The following is an 18,471-nucleotide window of genomic DNA, read 5'->3' as shown; positions in this document are numbered from 1 at the left end:
AACTAGGTAAAGACCCTTACAGAGCTGAACCATGGCCATAATAGGACGCAGTTCATACGGGCCAGCCATTGGCAGAAAATGATGCGGGAGGATGATGTAGAGGCATACCTTCTGGCCTTTGAGAGGACAGCCCTACGTGCGGCCTAACCTCGAGATCAGTGGTCTGGCATCCTTGCCCCTTTTCTGTGTGGAGAGGCCCAAAAGGCTTACTATGATCTACCTGAAGAGGCTGCAGCAGACTACCCTCAGCTGAAAGCAGAGATCCTGGCCAGATCTGGGGTAATGACTGCAGTGCGGGCCCAGCAGTATCACGAGTGGAGGTGCCTCAGGCCTCAACTGGGTTTTCCCCATTCGAGTTATTATATGGACGTCACCCCCGTGGCATACTAGATATCACCAAAGAGATTTGGGAAGAGGAATCCAATGAGGGGAGAAATATAATAGAACATGTAATACAGATGCGAGACCGGATAGCCCGTGTCACCCCTATTGTATGGGAACATTTGGAAAAGGCACAGGAGGCCCAGAGAACCTATTACAATCGCCAGGCAAAAGTCAGACAGTTCCAACCAGGGGATCGGGTGATGGTGTTGGTACCCACAGCAGAAAGCAAGCTTCTGGCCCAATGGCAGAGGCCCTATGAGATGGTTGAACCCATGGGGGAAGTAACCTACAAAGTGCGGCAGCCAGGACGCCGAAAACAAGAACAGATTTATCACATCAACCTTCTGAAACCCTGGCATGCACAAGAGGCATGCATAACTATCCGAAAAGACTTAACCCAGGAAAACAAGCCTTCCAAACAGATGAGTGTCTCCTGATTTAACACCAGACCAGAAGAATGAGGTGTCTGAGATGATCTTCCGGAACCAAGATGTGTTCTCGACAAAACCAGGTTGAACAACCGAGACATATCACCACATCATCATGAACCCCGGGGCCAGAATAACAAATGGCCCTATCGGGTGCCAGCAGCCAAAAGAGAGGAAATAAAAGCAGAAGTAAAAAAAATGCTGATATTGGGGATCATTGAAGAATCCCACAGTCAGTGATCCAGCCCAGTCGTGCTGGTGCCCAAACCTGATGGCACCACAAGGTTTTGCAACGACTTCCGGCGACTAAATAAAGTATCCCAGTTCGATGCGTACCCCATACCTCGCATAGATGAGCTAGTGGACCGTCTGGGGAATGCCCGGTACTTGACTACCCTAGACTTGACAAAGGGGTACAGGCAGATTCCCCTTGCGGACGATGCAAAGGAAAATACTGTGTTCTCTACACCAGAGGGTCTTTTTCAATATACTGTTCTCCCTTTTGGACTACATGGGGCTCCAGCTACTTTCCAGCGCCTCATGGACAAGCTATTACGCCCGCATAACAGTTATGCTGCTGCCTACTTGGACGATGTGGTCATTCATACCCCAGACTGGGAAACTCACCTAGAGAAGGTGGAGGCAGTCCTTGATACCTTCAGGCGAGCTGGCCTTACAACAAACCCTGCCAAGTGTGCTGTAGGGTTTACAGAGGCCAAATATCTTGGCTACATTGTGGGAAAAGGTCTGGTAAAACCCCAAGTGAACAAGTTGGAGGCCATCCAAAGTTGGCCCCGACTGCTTTGCAAGAAACAAGTCCGAGCATTCCTAGGAGTAGTGGGGTATTACCGACGATTTATCCCCCACTTTGCCACAAGGGCAAGTCCCCGACAGACCTAGTGAAAGCCCGTGGACCTGATCTGGTGAAGTGGTGTGACACAGCAGAGGAAGCATTCACAGACCTAAGGACTGCCCTCTGCAGTAATCCTGTACTAATAGCTCCTGATTTCACCAAGGAATTTATCCTGCAGATGGATGCATTGGAAGTAGGGTTGGGCGCCGTTCTATCACAGATGGTCGGGGAGGAGGAACACCCAATTCTCTACCTCAGTAGGAAACTCCTTCCGAGGGAACAAAAATATGCAGTGGTGGAGAGGGAGTGCCTTGCCGTAAAATGGGCCATGGAAGCATTGCGCTACTACTTGCTTGGGCGCAGATTTGTCCTCATGACCGACCATGCCCCTCTCCAATGGATGCAGCGGAACAAGGAGAAGAACACAAGGGTGACCAGGTGGTTCTTATCCCTCCAACCTTTCCAGTTCCGTGTGCAACACAGAGCAGGGAGCCGTCACGGCAATGCCGATGGCTTGTCACGTGTCCACTGTCTGGCATCCCAAGCTGCCCAACCCCTTGGTGTTGAGCAGGGGGAGGGATATGTGACAGACCCAGGCCAGTGGGGTGCAGGAGTCTGGTAGAGGGCAAATATACTGGTCACTGGCTGAGTAGTTTTCTGTTCCCTGAGTGACCAGAACAGGGACTGCACTAGGGTAGTCAGGAACTTGCTAGAACCAATTAAGGCAGACAGGCTGATTAGAACACCTGCAGCCAATTAAGGCAGGCTAATCAGGGCACCTGGGTTTAAAAAGGAGCTCACTCCAGTCAGGGAGGGGAGAGCCAGAGGAGAGGAAGTGCATGTGAGGAGCTGGGAGCAAGAGACACAAGGAGCTGAGAGTGAGAGGGTGTGCTGCTGGAGGACTAAGGAGTACAAGCGTTATCAGACACCAGGAGGAAGGTCCTGTGGTGAGGATAAAGAAGGTGTTTGGAGAAGGCCTTGGGGAAGTAGCCCAGGAAGGTGTAGCTGTCACACAGCTGTTACAAGAGGCATTACAGACAGCTGCAAATCTATAGGGCCCTGGGCTGGAACCTGGAGTAGAGGGTGGGCCCGAGTTCCCCCCAAACCTCCCAACTCCTGATCGGACACAGGAGGAGTTGATCCAGACTGTGGGGGAGATCACTGATGTGAGCAAATCTGCCAATAAGCGCAGGACCTACCAAGGTAGAGGAGGAACTTGGTCACACTGGCCACTCAGTAACAAACCTGAAGGTGGCAATTTTGCAACAGAAAGACTCCAAAAACAGACTCCTACAAGAAACTGATGAGCTTGAATTGATTTTCAAATTAGATACCATTAACTCTGGCTTGAATAGACACTGGGAATGGCTGAGTCATTACACTACTTGAATCTATTTCTTTATGATAATTATCCTTACACCTTGTGTCAACTGTCTGTAATTGGCCATCTTTTTTCCTGCTGATAACAGGTCATCTTAATTAATTAGTCTCTTAGAGCTGGTATGGCATCTTCTCTGTATGTGTGTGTGTATATATATACTCTTCTTAATGTTCCATTCTATGCATCCAGTGAAGTGGGCTGTAGCCCACGAAAGCTTATGCTCAAATAAATTTCTTAGTCTCTAAGGTGCCACAAGTACTCCTGTTCTTTTTAAGTATACATATAGACATGAGTACCATTCTGAGATCAGTTTTATAGTAGAGGCGGTGAGCTTTGTAGTTGCAAAGAGTTCTTTCAGAATTAGTCCATAGTTTATAGTCCAGTGTTCATATTCAGGGTGGTCCAGATGGGACTGGAGATCTGTCTTATGACTCAAGCTTCCCCTGCGTACTGCATCAAGCAGATCTGAAATAAAAAGGAGCAGGACCCAAGGGTTTTTTATACAGCTCCAGGCCTTCTCTTGACAGTTCGGAGTCCTTAGGCGAACAATAGGCAATCATCCAGACTTTGAAGTAGACCTATTTCCTAAGCATCAAGCTATAAGCTAAAATCCTTATTTTTAAATGGTGCTTTAAATGTAGATAGCCTACACATATAGTTAAATTTATGTCTAATCTTCATGGGTGGCTCCAGGCCCCAGCACGCCAAGCACGTGATTGGGACGGCATGCTGCGGGGGGCACTCTGCCGGTCACCGGGAGGGTGGCAGGTGGCTCCAGTGGACCTCCCACAGACGTGCCTGCAGAGGGTCCACTGGTCCTGCGACTCCAGTGGACCTCCTCCGCTGGTCCTGCAGCTCCGGTGGAGCATCCGCAGGCACACCTGCGGGAGGTCCACTGGAGCTGCGAGACCAGCAGATCCTCCGCAGGCACGTCTGCAGGAGGTCCACCGGAGCCGCGGGACCAGCGACCGACAGAGCACCACCCTCGGCGTGCCGCCGTGCTTTGGGCGGTGAAATGGCTAGAGCTGCCCCTGCTAATCTTCAAACAAATAATAACGCTGATTGCTTAAACACAAGATTAAATACACACCATAAGACCTTATACAACTTATTTCCACAAACCATAAACTCTCATCTGTCTATGCAAAAGAAAGATAGTAAGATCTCCAGCTGTTTTCCACCATTTGCAGGTGATCTGCTCTATATTTCAAAGAGAAATCAATACAGTGATATCCCTATATTTACAGGTTTCAGAGTAGCAGCCATGTTGCTCTGTATTGGCAAAAAGAACAGGAGTCCTTGTGGCGCCTTAGAGACTAAGAAATTTATTTGAGCATAAGCTTTCGTGGACTATATTTACAGTTCATTTAAATGTTAATATCTCCTTTTGATCTCTGAATTAACAGAATACAGCATAGACAGGAACTGTTTTATTACATTGTCAGCCTCTAACCATATATATGTAAACACACAAAAACACAAACATCATCTACCAAATATGTCCCTAAAGGTTGAATTTGGGTGATTTATCCTGCAGGATGCTCAACCCTTTTGGCCATGTGTCACAGGTGGAGATTCTCATATATGTTCATTTGACTCTAGGATCTGAGGCCTTAAGAAAAATATTGCAAGACTCACAATAAAGTAGAGAGACGACAGCACAGATGCCCTCTGTTCCCCACAGTTGCTTGTTCCCCTTTGGCTCCAAACTCCTTTTGCCCCAAGTGTTTTCCTGAGGGTCCATCTTTTCATAATACAGCTGTCCAACTAGGAGATCTTACTGTCTTTTGAGTTTCACTTTTGCATAGACTGATGAGAGTTGATGGTTTGTGGAAATTAGTTGTATGAGGGTTTATGGTGTGTATTTAAACTTGCGTTTAAGCCTCCAGCTTTATAATCTGTTTAAAGATTAAACATACATTTAAATATATGTAAGCTACCTAAACTTAAGCACCATTTAAAATAAGGTTTTTAGCTTATAGCGTTTTTATTTTGAATGTTTCCATTTTTACCATTTTAAGCAATGTAGAAAGCTATTTTATTTCTCTCAATAACAAGCCTAGTTTATCCTAAAGATTTGCTGCTTTATGCCTACAACAAATCAAACTTAGAGAAGTACTGCTTATTTGTTTGCAGGTATATTTCTCTGTGACAGCTGTTTTTTAAGAACCTGAGATCTGCCATTAATATTCAGTAGTAAGAAATGCAAGTCTGTTCAGCAGAAAGAATTATTCCTGTCCTTTGAGTTTTGATTATTAGCATTTCTCAAAGGCAAGGGTGGCTGAAATTTACAGCGTTAGTCAGTCACACAAGAGAAGGAAGTTTCATAAATGCAGCCAGATGTCACTTAGGTGAGCTTGTATGCAACAGGCCAATCATTTCTGCATGAACTGGTAAAACTGCTATAGAGAGTTCTTATCTCTGAACTTAAGTCAGGCACATTAGTCAAATGGCAATACATTCTGTAAGTGTAGCGCTCCAGGGGCCTCATTATCCTATCATTTTCAGTGAAGTCAATGGGAACTGAATACACAACTAACAGACTGATCAGGTCCTGGTAGTGTATTTGGAATGGGAACATTATGAATTTAAGCCAAAATAATTCCCATACTAGGAAAAACATTAAGAGGGCAAGAATTTCCCCAGCGCTTCCACTAGAGCAGTGGTCCCCAAGGGAAAGTCAGGGGTAGGGGGGAAGCAGTTAAATAATTAAATAAGCAAGTTATTACCTTTTTATTTAAAACTTTTAAATAAGAATTGATAAAAATTCATACTGTTATTTGCCCACTTGTAACTTAAAACATTGTCCATTACTTTATATAACTATTTATTTTAAAAACTCTGCTATATGAATTAGGGAAAACCCATGTTTTAAGTATTAGTCAGTGGTTAGGACTGGAAGCAGAGTACCTTTTTTTGTTGCTTGGCAACTATATCTTCAAGGAAGTTAGGAGTGTTTTCAGTTGCTTCCTCTCTTTCAGCGATGGAGATTGCTGTAATAACTAGAACTTTTAAAACAGAGAGAGTGGAGAGGAGAGGGAGGATGGGAGAGCAACCTAGGAAGGGAGGGAGACCTGAGCCGAGGGAGATTAATTAACTTTGTCAAGTTATCTTAAAGTACAAGCGGCAGCGGCGTATTTAGCAAACAGAGAGGATATAAACAAATTTAAATAGTATATAAAAATATTTGAGAAAGAAGGTTATATGATTACTCTGAGTGAGAAATGGGGCTCGATGGATTAAAGCAGTTGGGAACCCATATCCCTGGGTTTTAATCCTGATTTTGAGAAGAGAGTGAGGGTTGTTATCTGCTCTTTCAAAACTTGAATTTGTTCTCTCAGTGTCTGTTGCTTTTGTCTGCCGAATGGATTGCAGGATTGCCTTCCTTTGCTTTTGGTTCATGGATCAGTGTTCAGGTTACACTCCTTGTCAGTACCTGGCCCGAGCTGGGGAACCTAATAATCCAACCAGCAGACCAAATTCAGTGAGGAATCCTGGTCATGTGCCACCTGAGGCATGTTGCACATACATTAAGAAACTGCTGTTAACTGTTTCTGGGCAAATCCATACATGAATGCATCAGTTTTAGGTGTTAACTCGCTCACTCCAGGGTTTTCACGTTGAAATTCTTTTTTATCCACTCCTCCGCGATTAAATTGCAGCTCCTGTCTCCTAATGTTCTCTGTGAACTGTTCTGTTTTTTCCTTTTATCTGATTTACCAATCCACAGTCTACTTCCCCCTCCTGTGCACTTACTTCCCCCTTTCTGACAGGCACCAGTTTTGGTCTCATAAGAATGGCCATACTGGGTCCAACCAGTCAGGGCCGTCCTTAGGCATAGGCAGAATAGGCAGCGGCCTCACTCTGCCTGGGGGCACCACGCTGCAGGCAGCCCAGACAGTGTAGAAGCAGGGCTGCTGGGTCCTAGAGAGAGCCCAATGCAGCACAGTCTGAGGAATGGGATTGGCTGCTGGGGTCTCTGGGAAGGGGAGGGGGTGGGGGTTGGGAAAGGAGCTCACCTGTGAGTGTGACTCTTTCCCCCCGGCTGAGGTCAGGTGAGGCAGGCTCTGTGGCTCTGGAACCAGTATCCTTTGTTGTCCCCCATAACATCCATTCTTCTCCTCCCTGCCCCACGGAGCACCCCCTCCTTTCTCCCTCCTCCCCAGGAGCACCCATCTCTCTCTCCTCCCTCCCCTCCATCAGGGCTGGGTTGGGTGAGGTGCTGGGGGATAGGTGAGAGGAGGAGGCTGGCTGGCTGCCTGCTGAGGAATGAAAGTGAAAGTAACTCACTTCCTCGGCAGGCAGCCAGGATTGGAATGTCACACAGGGTTTGGCTGCGGTTAGCCAGATGTGTGAAAAATCAGGATAGGGGTAGGTGAGCAGATATCCCTATTTTATAGGGACAGTCCCAATTTTGGGGTCTTTTTCTTATATAGGCTCCTTTTACCCCCCCACCTCTGTCCTGATTTTACACACTTTCTGTCTGGTCACTTTAGGTGGGGGTAATTGGTGCCTATATAAGACAAAGTCCCAAATATCAGGACTGGCCCTATAAAATCAGGACATCTGGATCTGGCCACCCTAGCTGGGGAGCGCCTCTCCCCCAGGCTGGCAGCTGCCAGCGATCCATCTCATCCGGGGGGAGCTGCACAGGGCAGGATGAGCTGCTGTGGCTCCATGGGTGCCTTGTCCCTGAGATCAGATGCTGTGCTAACTTCACCATGGTCCATAAGGCTGATGGTGGTGCCCATTGGCGTGTGATTGGACCTGAGGGTTTGCTGCTGCTGTTGCCACTCTGCACCCCAAGAGGTGGATTTTGGGATCCTGCAGTTTTCCACCTATCTCCTCCTCTACTGCAGATTTTGGGAGTGAGCCAAGCATGAAAGCAGTACTGTGTTGCCATTTAGATTGTCATTTAACAACTTTGTTTGCCAAAAATTCTTGCTAACAATCCTGAATCCAATTTCAATATTTTTTTTTAAAAAATCAATATCTTAGCCAAAAACAGAAAATTAAGTTGTTGACAATTATTAGTGACAGGTTTGGTTTGAGGCAGGGAGTGGGCCAGTTTTCATCAGAGAAATAAAAAATGTTGACTGACTTTCCTATAGCCTGTTACTCCTGATAAGAGCCCTCCAACGACTGTAATATGTTCATCTCCTTATTAGTGTATAAAGCAGGGGTCGGCAACCTACGGCACACGTGTCAAAGGTGGCAGGTGAGCTGATTTTTGATGGTATGCAGCAGCAGGCTGAGCGGCTCAGCCCATCACTGCTCTGGGGTTCCGGCTGCTGCCCTATTGCCAGCTGGAATACCAGTCATCGACCCCACTCAGCACCTGCTGCTGGCCTGGGGACCCCCAAGGAACCCCAGGCTGGCAGTGGGCTGAGCAGGCCAGCTGAACCACTCAACCTGCTGTCAGCCTGGGGTTCCATTCACTCAGCCGGCAGCGAGCTGGTGGCGGGCTGAGCAGGGCCGGTGGGGGGTTGAGTGGCTCAGTCTGCTGCCAGTCTGGGGTGCCAGCAGCACTCAGCCTACTGCTACTCCGGGGTTCCGGCTGCCAGCCCCTTGCCAGTCAGGAGCTCAGCCATCAGCCCCACTCTGCCTCCTGCCAGCCTGGGTGAGCAGAATCCCAGGCTGGTAGCGGGCTGAGGGGGGGTTGGCGGCCGGGATCCTGGCTGGCAGGAGTTGGTGGTCAGAACCCCAGACCAGCAGCGGGCTGAGCAGGGCCTGGGATCCTTGTCTAGGGTTCCAGCCACCAGCCCGCTGCCGGTTTGGGGTTTCATTTACTCAGCTGGCAGTGGCCTGAGCAGGACCGGTGGCCAAGACCTCAGATAATAACAATAGTTTATTTATATAATATAGACATAGAGAGAAACCTTCTACAAACATTAAAATGTATCACTGGCACGAGAAACCTTAAATTACAGTGAACTTGGCACACCACTTCTGAAAGATTGCCGACCCCTGGTATAGAGTGACCATATGTTGTACTAAGATTCTCCTGCCTTTTTTTTCCCTGTAAGTCAGTATAACTTTTGCCAGCCCAGAAGTTGGGCAGCCAATGTTTTACGTTTTCACAATGTTTTCTCCAACTTTCATAAAGTAAATACATAGTTAATATGAGTTAAAAAGGCCAGGGACACTTCTTTGTGAAGAATCTGTACAGCAGATCATGCCCATAGACGATCCAGAAAAGAAATTTGAGGTTGAATTTTTTTAATGTTGTGATGGATAAAGCAGTATCTGCTGTTGATGAAAGGTTTAATACCTTGCAAGTACACCATGAACAGTTTGGATTTTTGTATGACATAACTAAATTCAACAAAATAGGAAAACAAGAGCAACTAATGACAAAGGGCAAGAATCTAGAGAGCCTCCTGAAACACGATGATAGTTTTGATTTAAATGGACTTGAACTGTACGAAGAATTGAGTACACTGTCATCAATGTTGCCACATGCAAAATCGGTGATGGACATTGTACAGTTTATTCATACCTGCAAACTTGTTGACATATATCCTAACGTGTACATTGCCACTCGTATTCTACTGACAATTCCTGTAACAGAAACATCAGGAGAACGGAGTTTCTCAAAACTAAAGCTCATTAAAAACTATCTCCGCTCTACAATGAGTCAGGAATGCTTGACTGGTCTTGCTATTCTTGCGATCGAACAAGACACGACTTTGTCTTTGTCATACGATGACATTATTACTGATTTTGCAGCCAAAAAAGCCAGAAAGATTACTTTTAATTAAAAACAAATCTTTGTTTCAATACCTCTTCGTATAAATTTCCAATAAAATTTTGATAAATTAAAAAAAATATATTATTTGCATCATTCTGTCATATCAGAATTTTTTCTATAGTGCTGCTTCTTTAGTGCTAGTCCATCAGCATTACAGTGTGCTTAATTAAGTTAAACTGGTTTTAATAATGTGAATGTGGCAAGTTTTCCAATACTATAAGCTTATGTTTGTGTTGCTAAGAGCAGATCAGGCACAGGGGCACCAGTTTAATAATCTCGCCTAGGGCACCATAAATCCTAAGGCCGGCCCTGCAACCAGTAGTCCATCTAGCCCAGTATCCGGTCTTCCGACAGTGACCAGTGCCAGGTGGTTTGTTTGATTGGAACCTGGCTCTTATTGTATAGTGGTGGTTGCAATGTAGTGGCCTGCACCCATGAGTTGTTACATGGTTGGTCTGGGTCATTCCACATGTCCCCATTGCAACGCCCATTCCAGTCGCCCCCTGTTTCATCTTTTAATTTTACTAGGGCCACCTTTTTCCATTTCTGTCCCCATTCTTCAGGCACTGTATAAATGCCAGAAGTCCATTGTAGCCCAAAGAGATTTATAACAGAGGACGGCATTTCTCTTTTTTTGCAGATTCTCTACAGCTGTTTCCAATTTCCTGTTTTGTTCCTGTACTTGCTGTACCATATAATGTCTCTGGACTGTGTGCCATCCTGCTAAGAGAGAGCTTTCCAGGCCTCTCTTCCTTCTTTCAACTCTTTTTTGGTTTCTGTTATTTGCCCCGCCAGTTCTGTGGCGTGTTGTCTTAACCATTGAACAGTCATGGCTATAGTTGCCAATATTCTACGTTTTTTTAATCTAATTGTTATTTTTAAAGCTCAGTCTCTGCCATCACTTTACATATTCCAGTCCATGATTTTCCACTATCTTTTTTTAACTCATATGGACTTCCTTTGAGGGCTGTGCAGTGTATCCATACGTCATCAAACTGTGGGGTTTTGAAGGGAGGGAATAAGGGGGGTTCCTTAGCTTGGAGTTTTCTGCCGTGTTAGATCGCAATTCCTACAGAGGACAGCTTGCCTACTTACCAGATGAGCGGTCGGGGTCACCAGTGTTAGTTGTTGGTGGTGTGTATGTTCTGTGTGTGCTGTGCTGGCTCTGCGCAGCTAGCCAGCCCAGCAGACCTCGACTGAACTGCCCAAAGAGACCACAGACTCAGTTCAGTGGCGGAGGTGCTGGGCCAGATTTATTGTCAACGAAGCATGGTCCTAGCTCCCTGGATCAATGTATGCGATTACACTAGCACATGTATGCCTGTTACAATGGACCAATTCAGTGAGCGGCAGGACTTTCCGCTCTCCTCTAGGCCGGAAGATGGTGAGGACAAAGTATCTCAACATTTATAGATCGAGACAAACAATCTGGGATAAACATCTTACCTTACGTGTCTCCCCTTGTGCCTTTCTCCTGTGTTTCAGACAAAGCATCTACATTCATCACTTCTGTCAAATCTTCTTGTGCTGGCTTGGTGTGTCCGTATGCTGATCTGCTGGAACATGTTTACATATTCAATGTGTTTTAGTGATGCTGCTGGTACTTGTGTCAAGTTCTTGTATTAGCAAGCATCTGCTTTTTGACAGGGCCTGACTTTTGCTCATAGCATAACTTTTGCTGACTTTGGTTCAGTGCTCAGGCCATGCTTCAGGCTTTCGCTTCTTATTACACTACCAAGTGGCTGGTAGGGAGCTCAGATCCGTCCTTTACATTGGGTTTCAGGCCAGGTAACCTATAACATGAAGCCAAGGTCTATATCTCTTAGACCTGGCTGCAGTTTCCCTGGGCTTCTTCCTACCTTACTGTATTCTCCCCTCTCTGGGTTTGCCATCCTCCAACACCTTCCACTCGGGAGTGACTATAGCCTACTTCCTTGGAGCCTTTCCCTGTCCTTGCAATAGTCAACAACCTGGTTATATACTGGCCCCATCTGCTCCTGCTCAGCCAAGCTTACTTCTAATTAGTGGCCTGCTTCCTGGCTCCTCCTCCAGGTTTACTCAGGGGTTTTAATTGGCCTTCTGGGTCACCTTAACCCCTACCAACCCAGCATAGGGCAGGGGCCCATCACATACGCTAACACACATTAAAAGAGCACTGATTTACAATCTCCTATCTTACATTTCCTTGGATTATTTAATTCACCATTTTCTTTGAAGTTCAGCCAGAAGAGCTCTGAGTATTTTAGCTCTTTGCGTGTGCACTCTGCCCCACTCCACCCCTTCCCCAAAGCCCTCGCCCCTGCTTTGCCTCTCCTCTTCCTGCCCCTGCCCCGTGTGGTAAGTGGAGCGACCTGGTCCCAGCCTGCTTTGCTCCCCTGGCTCCCAGCTGTGCCACTGGTGAGTGCTGGTGGGCAGGTCCTCCCACCCCCCAAGGCTGGGAGCCAGGGGAGCAGAGTGAAGCAGGCTGGGGCCAGGCGATGGGTTTCCCACTGCCCCCCAGCCTCACCCCACAGAGCCCTGGGGCCCCACACAGCCCCATGGTGGGGGTTGCATAGGGGACCAAAATGGCTAAGAATGGCCATGAACTCACTATTCCTGTCAAGCAGGGAATGGGTTTGTTAATTTGCCCTACAGAAAACACATCACCTCCTCAGCAGCCCAAGAAAATGACGAAACATCCAAAGTGTAGAACTGCTGGCAAATATTTTCAACACCACTGCAGCACAGGAGGAAAAAAGTCATACGGGAAGGAACCTAGACCAATAGGAAATTAGAACGCTTGTGCTGCTGTCTTAATGTGTGGCATTGTTTTAAATTACATTCATGATAAAAGTTAGTCCTAATAGCTAAGGTGTGGCTGCCTGGGAGTTCAGCTGGATGAGAGGGTAAATGAAAGGTCAGTTCATTTTTCAAAGGAATGATTTTATATCCCTGACAGTCTTCAGGTCTAGATACTATATACTTTTTTTTACACTTGTTTTAGCTGAGACAGAGATCCATATACATAATCTACCCCCTCAGACATATTGTGCATTTGAATCCATGAACAAGTGAATGCAAGTGAATTTCAGTGATGTATAAATATCAGGAGTGTGATAATCTCTGGCAAATGTAATACAATTTGCAGCTGCTTGACAGTTTCTTAAAGGCTTCCCACATTGCCAGTGACAATTTCACTATATGCATTAAAATGTTGCTACCATTAGTAGCTCAAATACCAGTCATATTTTAAAAAACGTCCTAGTTTCAGATACATTCCCTAGTTTATGCCTGTAGAGACAAATGCTTTTTAACTTTTGAACTGTCAGGTTGCTGAATTGAGTGAAGTTTTTTTAATTGATTCTGAACCTCATGTTAAACTACACATCAGAACAGAAGCTACTTGTACAAAATTGTGGCAAAATTTCTCATGGCTTGGTATGTTCATATTACTGGGCTTTTTCTTATTTTGTTACAACAGTCACAGTTCTGATATAAGAATCGCTGTTATGTGTTTATACATCACATATTTAGTAGAACCTCTTACAATTAATGATTTTTTCCCCACAAAAATGCAAAAGAGCCTCCCCTTTTTACTCTAATCAGTTGTACAAATTATGGTAGCTGTAAGGAGACCACTACCAGTAATATATAAACATTATATACTCTCCTACATAATTACAAAGAATGTTTACATTTCTTCTTAATTGTTAACAAATTTGTTTTCACTGTGTAATATAAAAAGAGTTTCTAGCCCTCATGATTGCAAAGATGACCTTCAGAATGTGAATTGGATATTAACTGATGGCTTGATATCTGCCTGAGTCTGCAGCCAGTCTGAAACATGAGTTCTAAGCGCTTTGAATGTCTGCCTTTTGTTTCAGTGGGCTGCTAGTACTGAAGACTGACACTGTTTTTGCTTAACTTATAAGCGGTAAATGTCAATATTGATTTCCTTTCAACAGTAGCTTCCAGTGCTTTTCACTGTAGAAGTTACTGTTGAAATGGAATCAATATTAACATTCACTGCCTATCATTTTAGCAGGAACATCAAGTTAATATGCATGCTTTTGTGTGTCATTGTTGGCTGTTTCGACAGATATTGAGGTGGAGTGGGATAACTAATGGCTTTCAAGAATTGTTATAGTGGGGAAGAAAAAATTCACACACATCCCTTCCAAATTTAACCCTTTTCCGAAAAGTGGGAGGGAGGCAATGTTGTATGTGCTCCCAAGTACCAGAAGCTTGCCACCTGGAAACCACAAACCAAAACCATCTCCCACATCATCTTGGGGAGAAAAAAGCACCACCTGTTCCCTACCCAAATGCCAAAACCTCCAGCTGTCACTTACCTGGATGCCAAAGCCTCCAGATAGCTCAGAAGGTGATGTTACTAATTGTCAGTATACTGACACAGATATGACAAGTATTTGCAACACATTGAAAATCTGGGTCAATGTAAAATAAAATCAATTGAGTTTAATATCAAAATAAATTAATAAAACAATGTTGTACTGAATGACCTGGATTAGAGGAATGGTGAATGGGGTGGGATGGTCAATGCTGCATATTTTAGCTCTAATGTGCTTGTTAGGATGCAAGATCCTCACAGTATATAAGTTATATACTAAAGATAGGCCTGAGCCTCCATGTTCTGATCTGGATCCAGATTCTGACATATACCCTTTCCCCCAAGTTTCAGGTGTTCAGATCCTAGCTTTTGAACAGCCATGAAATTCTAATCCGAGTCGTGTTTCATATTCTGAATCTCCACAAATTTCAGAGTGGGTTTGTTTGGCCGAGGTCCATCTCCAATATATATACACAGAGAAATATGTTTTTAAAATATAAAGCATATCTTTTTATTTGTCTAACCATTATACCTAGTGGTAACTTCTTCAGAGGTGCGATTTTTGCCACCCATCAATATTGTTGTATAGATTAACTAAAAAAAGCGATTAATACAATGAGAATTATTACCAAGGACATAATTGCTTTTATATAATAATATTAGGCAACATGCTGCTAATTCTCTAAGCATGTGGAAGCAAGTAGATGAAAAGAAAATGGTGGAGGAAATTCGAGGAATATAATTTTGAGGAAAAAGAGGTTGATGTAGTAAAGAGACTCTCCACCACGGCCCCCTGGTCCACCACTTCAGATTACTCACTTGAAGATGTCTAGACAGGAACTAAATGTAACATCTCTCTAAATTATCCAGGTCAGGATTTAATAAGGTTGAAGAATTATTGCTGAAAAACTAGAGATTGCTGAAGAACTCCTTTACATTGAGTGTTTATGTTCAAATGCAAAAATAAAGTTTGTAATTTAATATACTGTGCTTCTGCATATTGTATGCAAGCATAAACTCCTTACAGCCCTAAACTATACTTATATACTAGGCGATGGTTCTTTTATTTTGTTCTCTCTTGACATCCTCAGGCAGCCAGTTTGAATTTGTGCGGAAAGAGGCAATTGTTTTTGGAAGTGCCCCACTCTGAACAGTGACTCTAACAATGAAATTGTTGCATGTTTGTGTCTCAATGATTTCCTCATTTGACACAGTCAGTGATAAAGTGAAGATATTTTTTACTGCCATCCCTGCAGACCAAACTTCAGCTTTAAGAGTAATGGTGGTTTCTTTCCTCTTTTGCATCATTACCAGAAATAAGACTTTATGGGCCAAATTACACTTTCCGTGACACTTGTGTAAACCCATTGCCTTCTATGAGTTCGAACAGATATAACTGATTGACTGGAAATTAACAATTGTATTCATGCACAAGAAGAGTATAGAATCCTATTCACTCTCTCTTCATGAGTTGGCTTCTGCAGTTCCCACGGGATTAAAAAGTAGTGACGTAAACAGATATAATTCTGAACATCTACAAGGAGTGCATCTATTGCATAGGTAATAGACATCTTTAGATGGTCATTTTTCAGAATAAAACTGTGCTGTTGGTAGTTTCATTTTCAGTGTAATACATAAGCTTTTACCCTATTTACATGGATTCTGCTTGGACATTCTAAAGTTAGGCCAATTATTCAGTAAAATACCTTGATCATAGGTTAACTTGTCTTTATGCTCACCCGCGGTGACTTTTAGTAACATGCTGCCACTAACCTGGGGTCACCTGAAGCCCAGCGTAACTATCTGCAAAGCATGACTTCAGTAAAAGCTCTCAGATTTAATAATGGAAACTATATAGTTATCATAGACAAAATCAAATGAAATAGCTGTAACACAATCAGAGATAAGCTTACAATGATTTTAACAGATGATTCTGGTCTTTAAAATATACAGAATTCCTAAACAGCTCATATTCTCTTCTTTGTAGCCAGTGTAATATGCAGGTTCAGTTTACAGACTTTTGATTTTTATGTTGGTGGATGGAGACATTCAAATTCCTATATTTGCTTTGCAATTATTCACTTGTGACAGTACAATCCTGTTGTTTTAGTACAGATTGGATTATATTAACATTAGTAGAATGGCATAATGGGGTTGGACCTAATGGCATGTACTGTAACTTGTGAATATTTGTCATTTTCCTCTCTCTGATCACTTTGTGTTTTAAAGATAATTGTTTTCAGCTTAGCTTTTCATTTACAGTACCAGTTAATTCTCTTACATCTGTTACAGCTTGCTACCTTAGAATTCCCTCCAAAGAAGCTATTTGGAAATAAGGATGAAAGAGTGATCGCGGAACGGCGGAGTCACTTAGAGGTAATGGTAATTTTTTAACAAACGTTTGAGAGTGTATTTAGACAGAGTTGTGTCTGCCTGACCTATAGGAACCATTCCCATATGCCAGAAGTTAAATAGTCTATTTGTAAGTGTGAAGTTACTTGCTGCTTCATTTACCACAGGAGATGGCAGCAGTAGATTGCAAAGTAATGAAACATGCTTATAAAAAAAAATCCTTCTGGTCTTTTTTAAAAAAAGGCATCTTTAGTTTTCTTCATAGGAGGTAGATTTATTTAAGGAGGAAAAGGTGGTAGATGAGGTGAAGTAAGCGTTCAGTGTAGACAGATGGTCTCCACACAGCGTAAGATTTTACAGAAGATTGCGTACTATAAACTCAATTTTCTAACTGAAGATTTGCAATATTTTATCTTAATTACTGTATCAGAATATCTGAGTATGAAGATGCAAGCACTCTTTAGGCTTCATTGAGCTTTATTTGTAATCTAACTTCTTTTGAATTTACTTTATTTCTTCTCTGAACTAGTATTAGAATTAAGTTTGATTGTAGCATAACAATGTTTCTGATCATTTTCAAATCCTCTTGCTGTGGTGTGCACACAGTACACAGTTCCAACTCAGGGTTGCCTGGAGGATTCCGGGGACCTGGGGTCTTCGGCGGCAGGGGCCCCCGCTTCAGCAGTAATTCAGCAGCAGGGGGTCCTTCTGCTCCGGGACCCGCCGCCGAAGTGCCCCGAAGACCCGCAGCGAGGACCCCCTGCTGCCGAATTACTGCCAAAGCGGGACCCGCCACCGAAGTGCAGCCGGGTCTTCGGCGGTAATTCGGTGGCAGGGGGTCGTTCCATCCCAGAGCAGAATGACCCCCCACCGGCGAAGACCAGAAGCGGAAGAAGCTCCGGGGGCCCGGGCCCCGCAAGAGTTTTCTGGGGCCCCAGGAGCGAGTGAAGGACCCTGCTCCAGGGGCCCCGAAAAACTCTCGTGGGGGGCCCTGCTGGGCCCACAGCCTGGGGCAAATTGCCCCACTTGCCCCCCCGGGCGGCCCTGTTCCAGCTTCCAAATCCTTCTAGCTATTCTACAGGGCACCTGTGAGGATTCTGTATTTCATTAATAACTCATTCATCATTATAGTATAGGGTATTTGTGGGGGGGACATCCAGATTTTGTACTGATGTGCATCACTCTGCAACCTTGTTATAGCTAATGGGGTTGCATGGGGATGCAAGTCCGTATGGAGTTGGAGCCATTGCATTAAGTTAAAATAATAAGAAGTGCGGTTTAAACAGAACAAAGAGAAAACAAAGAAAATTGTATCATACTCTGAACCTTATGATTCTTATTTTTAGTTAATCTACATACCACAGCATTTTGTGAAACTCAAGCATCTCTTCCCACTGACTTTTGTCGGGCTGGTACCCAACAGTGCAATTTCAAAATGTAATCTGTTTCCTGCTTCAGGTTTTTCTACAGTAGTTTTAAATGCTCTTTATATTACTAAATCTCTGGTTATATTCCATTCTCACTGCTGGAATTAGCTTCCGTATTTTGTGTCCCACACAGTAACTTAATCCCTTGTCTTTGTTGATTTTATTAATTTTATTAATTGATTTTACTGCAGTGTTTATACATGTACATCTAAATATTCTAACTGCTTTGTAAAATGATGGGGTTTAGTCTTGGTTATACAGTATTTATAATTTTAGATATACTTATACAAATAGTCTCTAAAATTTTAATTTATTATACCCATCTTAATTAAATTAAACCGTTTAAACCTTATTTATTAGCTATATATAGTTCAGCTATCATAATATCTGGACACTATTTACATAAATAAATACACTATTTACCCATACATACTGTACATATTCCCACATTACTCAGTAATCCCCAACAAGAAAGAACCCAAACTAGAAATACTAAAGAGACCAGTGTCTAACTGGTTACTAATACCCACTGACAGGAAAACCCTGGTCAAAGATTTGTGGTAAC

At 43.8% G+C, this 18,471-nt stretch overlaps 1 protein-coding gene across 3 annotated transcripts in view; it reads left to right on the top strand.

The window, feature by feature from the left end:
• The window catches only part of KIF16B (kinesin family member 16B), a 218,987-nt gene that overhangs the window by 183,621 nt on the left and 16,895 nt on the right, over nucleotides 1-18,471 (top strand). For all 3 annotated transcript variants that reach the window (XM_050952005.1, XM_050952007.1, XM_050952006.1), the window contains one exon: nucleotides 16,420-16,503. In XM_050952005.1, the coding sequence (XP_050807962.1) occupies nucleotides 16,420-16,503 (84 nt within the window). The remainder of the gene's footprint in view (nucleotides 1-16,419; nucleotides 16,504-18,471) is intronic.

Source organism: Gopherus flavomarginatus, chromosome 4, assembly GCF_025201925.1.
Source record: "Gopherus flavomarginatus isolate rGopFla2 chromosome 4, rGopFla2.mat.asm, whole genome shotgun sequence".
Lineage (NCBI taxonomy): Eukaryota > Metazoa > Chordata > Testudines > Testudinidae > Gopherus > Gopherus flavomarginatus.
The sequence above is the reverse complement of the archived record's forward strand: the minus strand, read 5'-3'. Positions and strand labels throughout refer to the sequence as shown.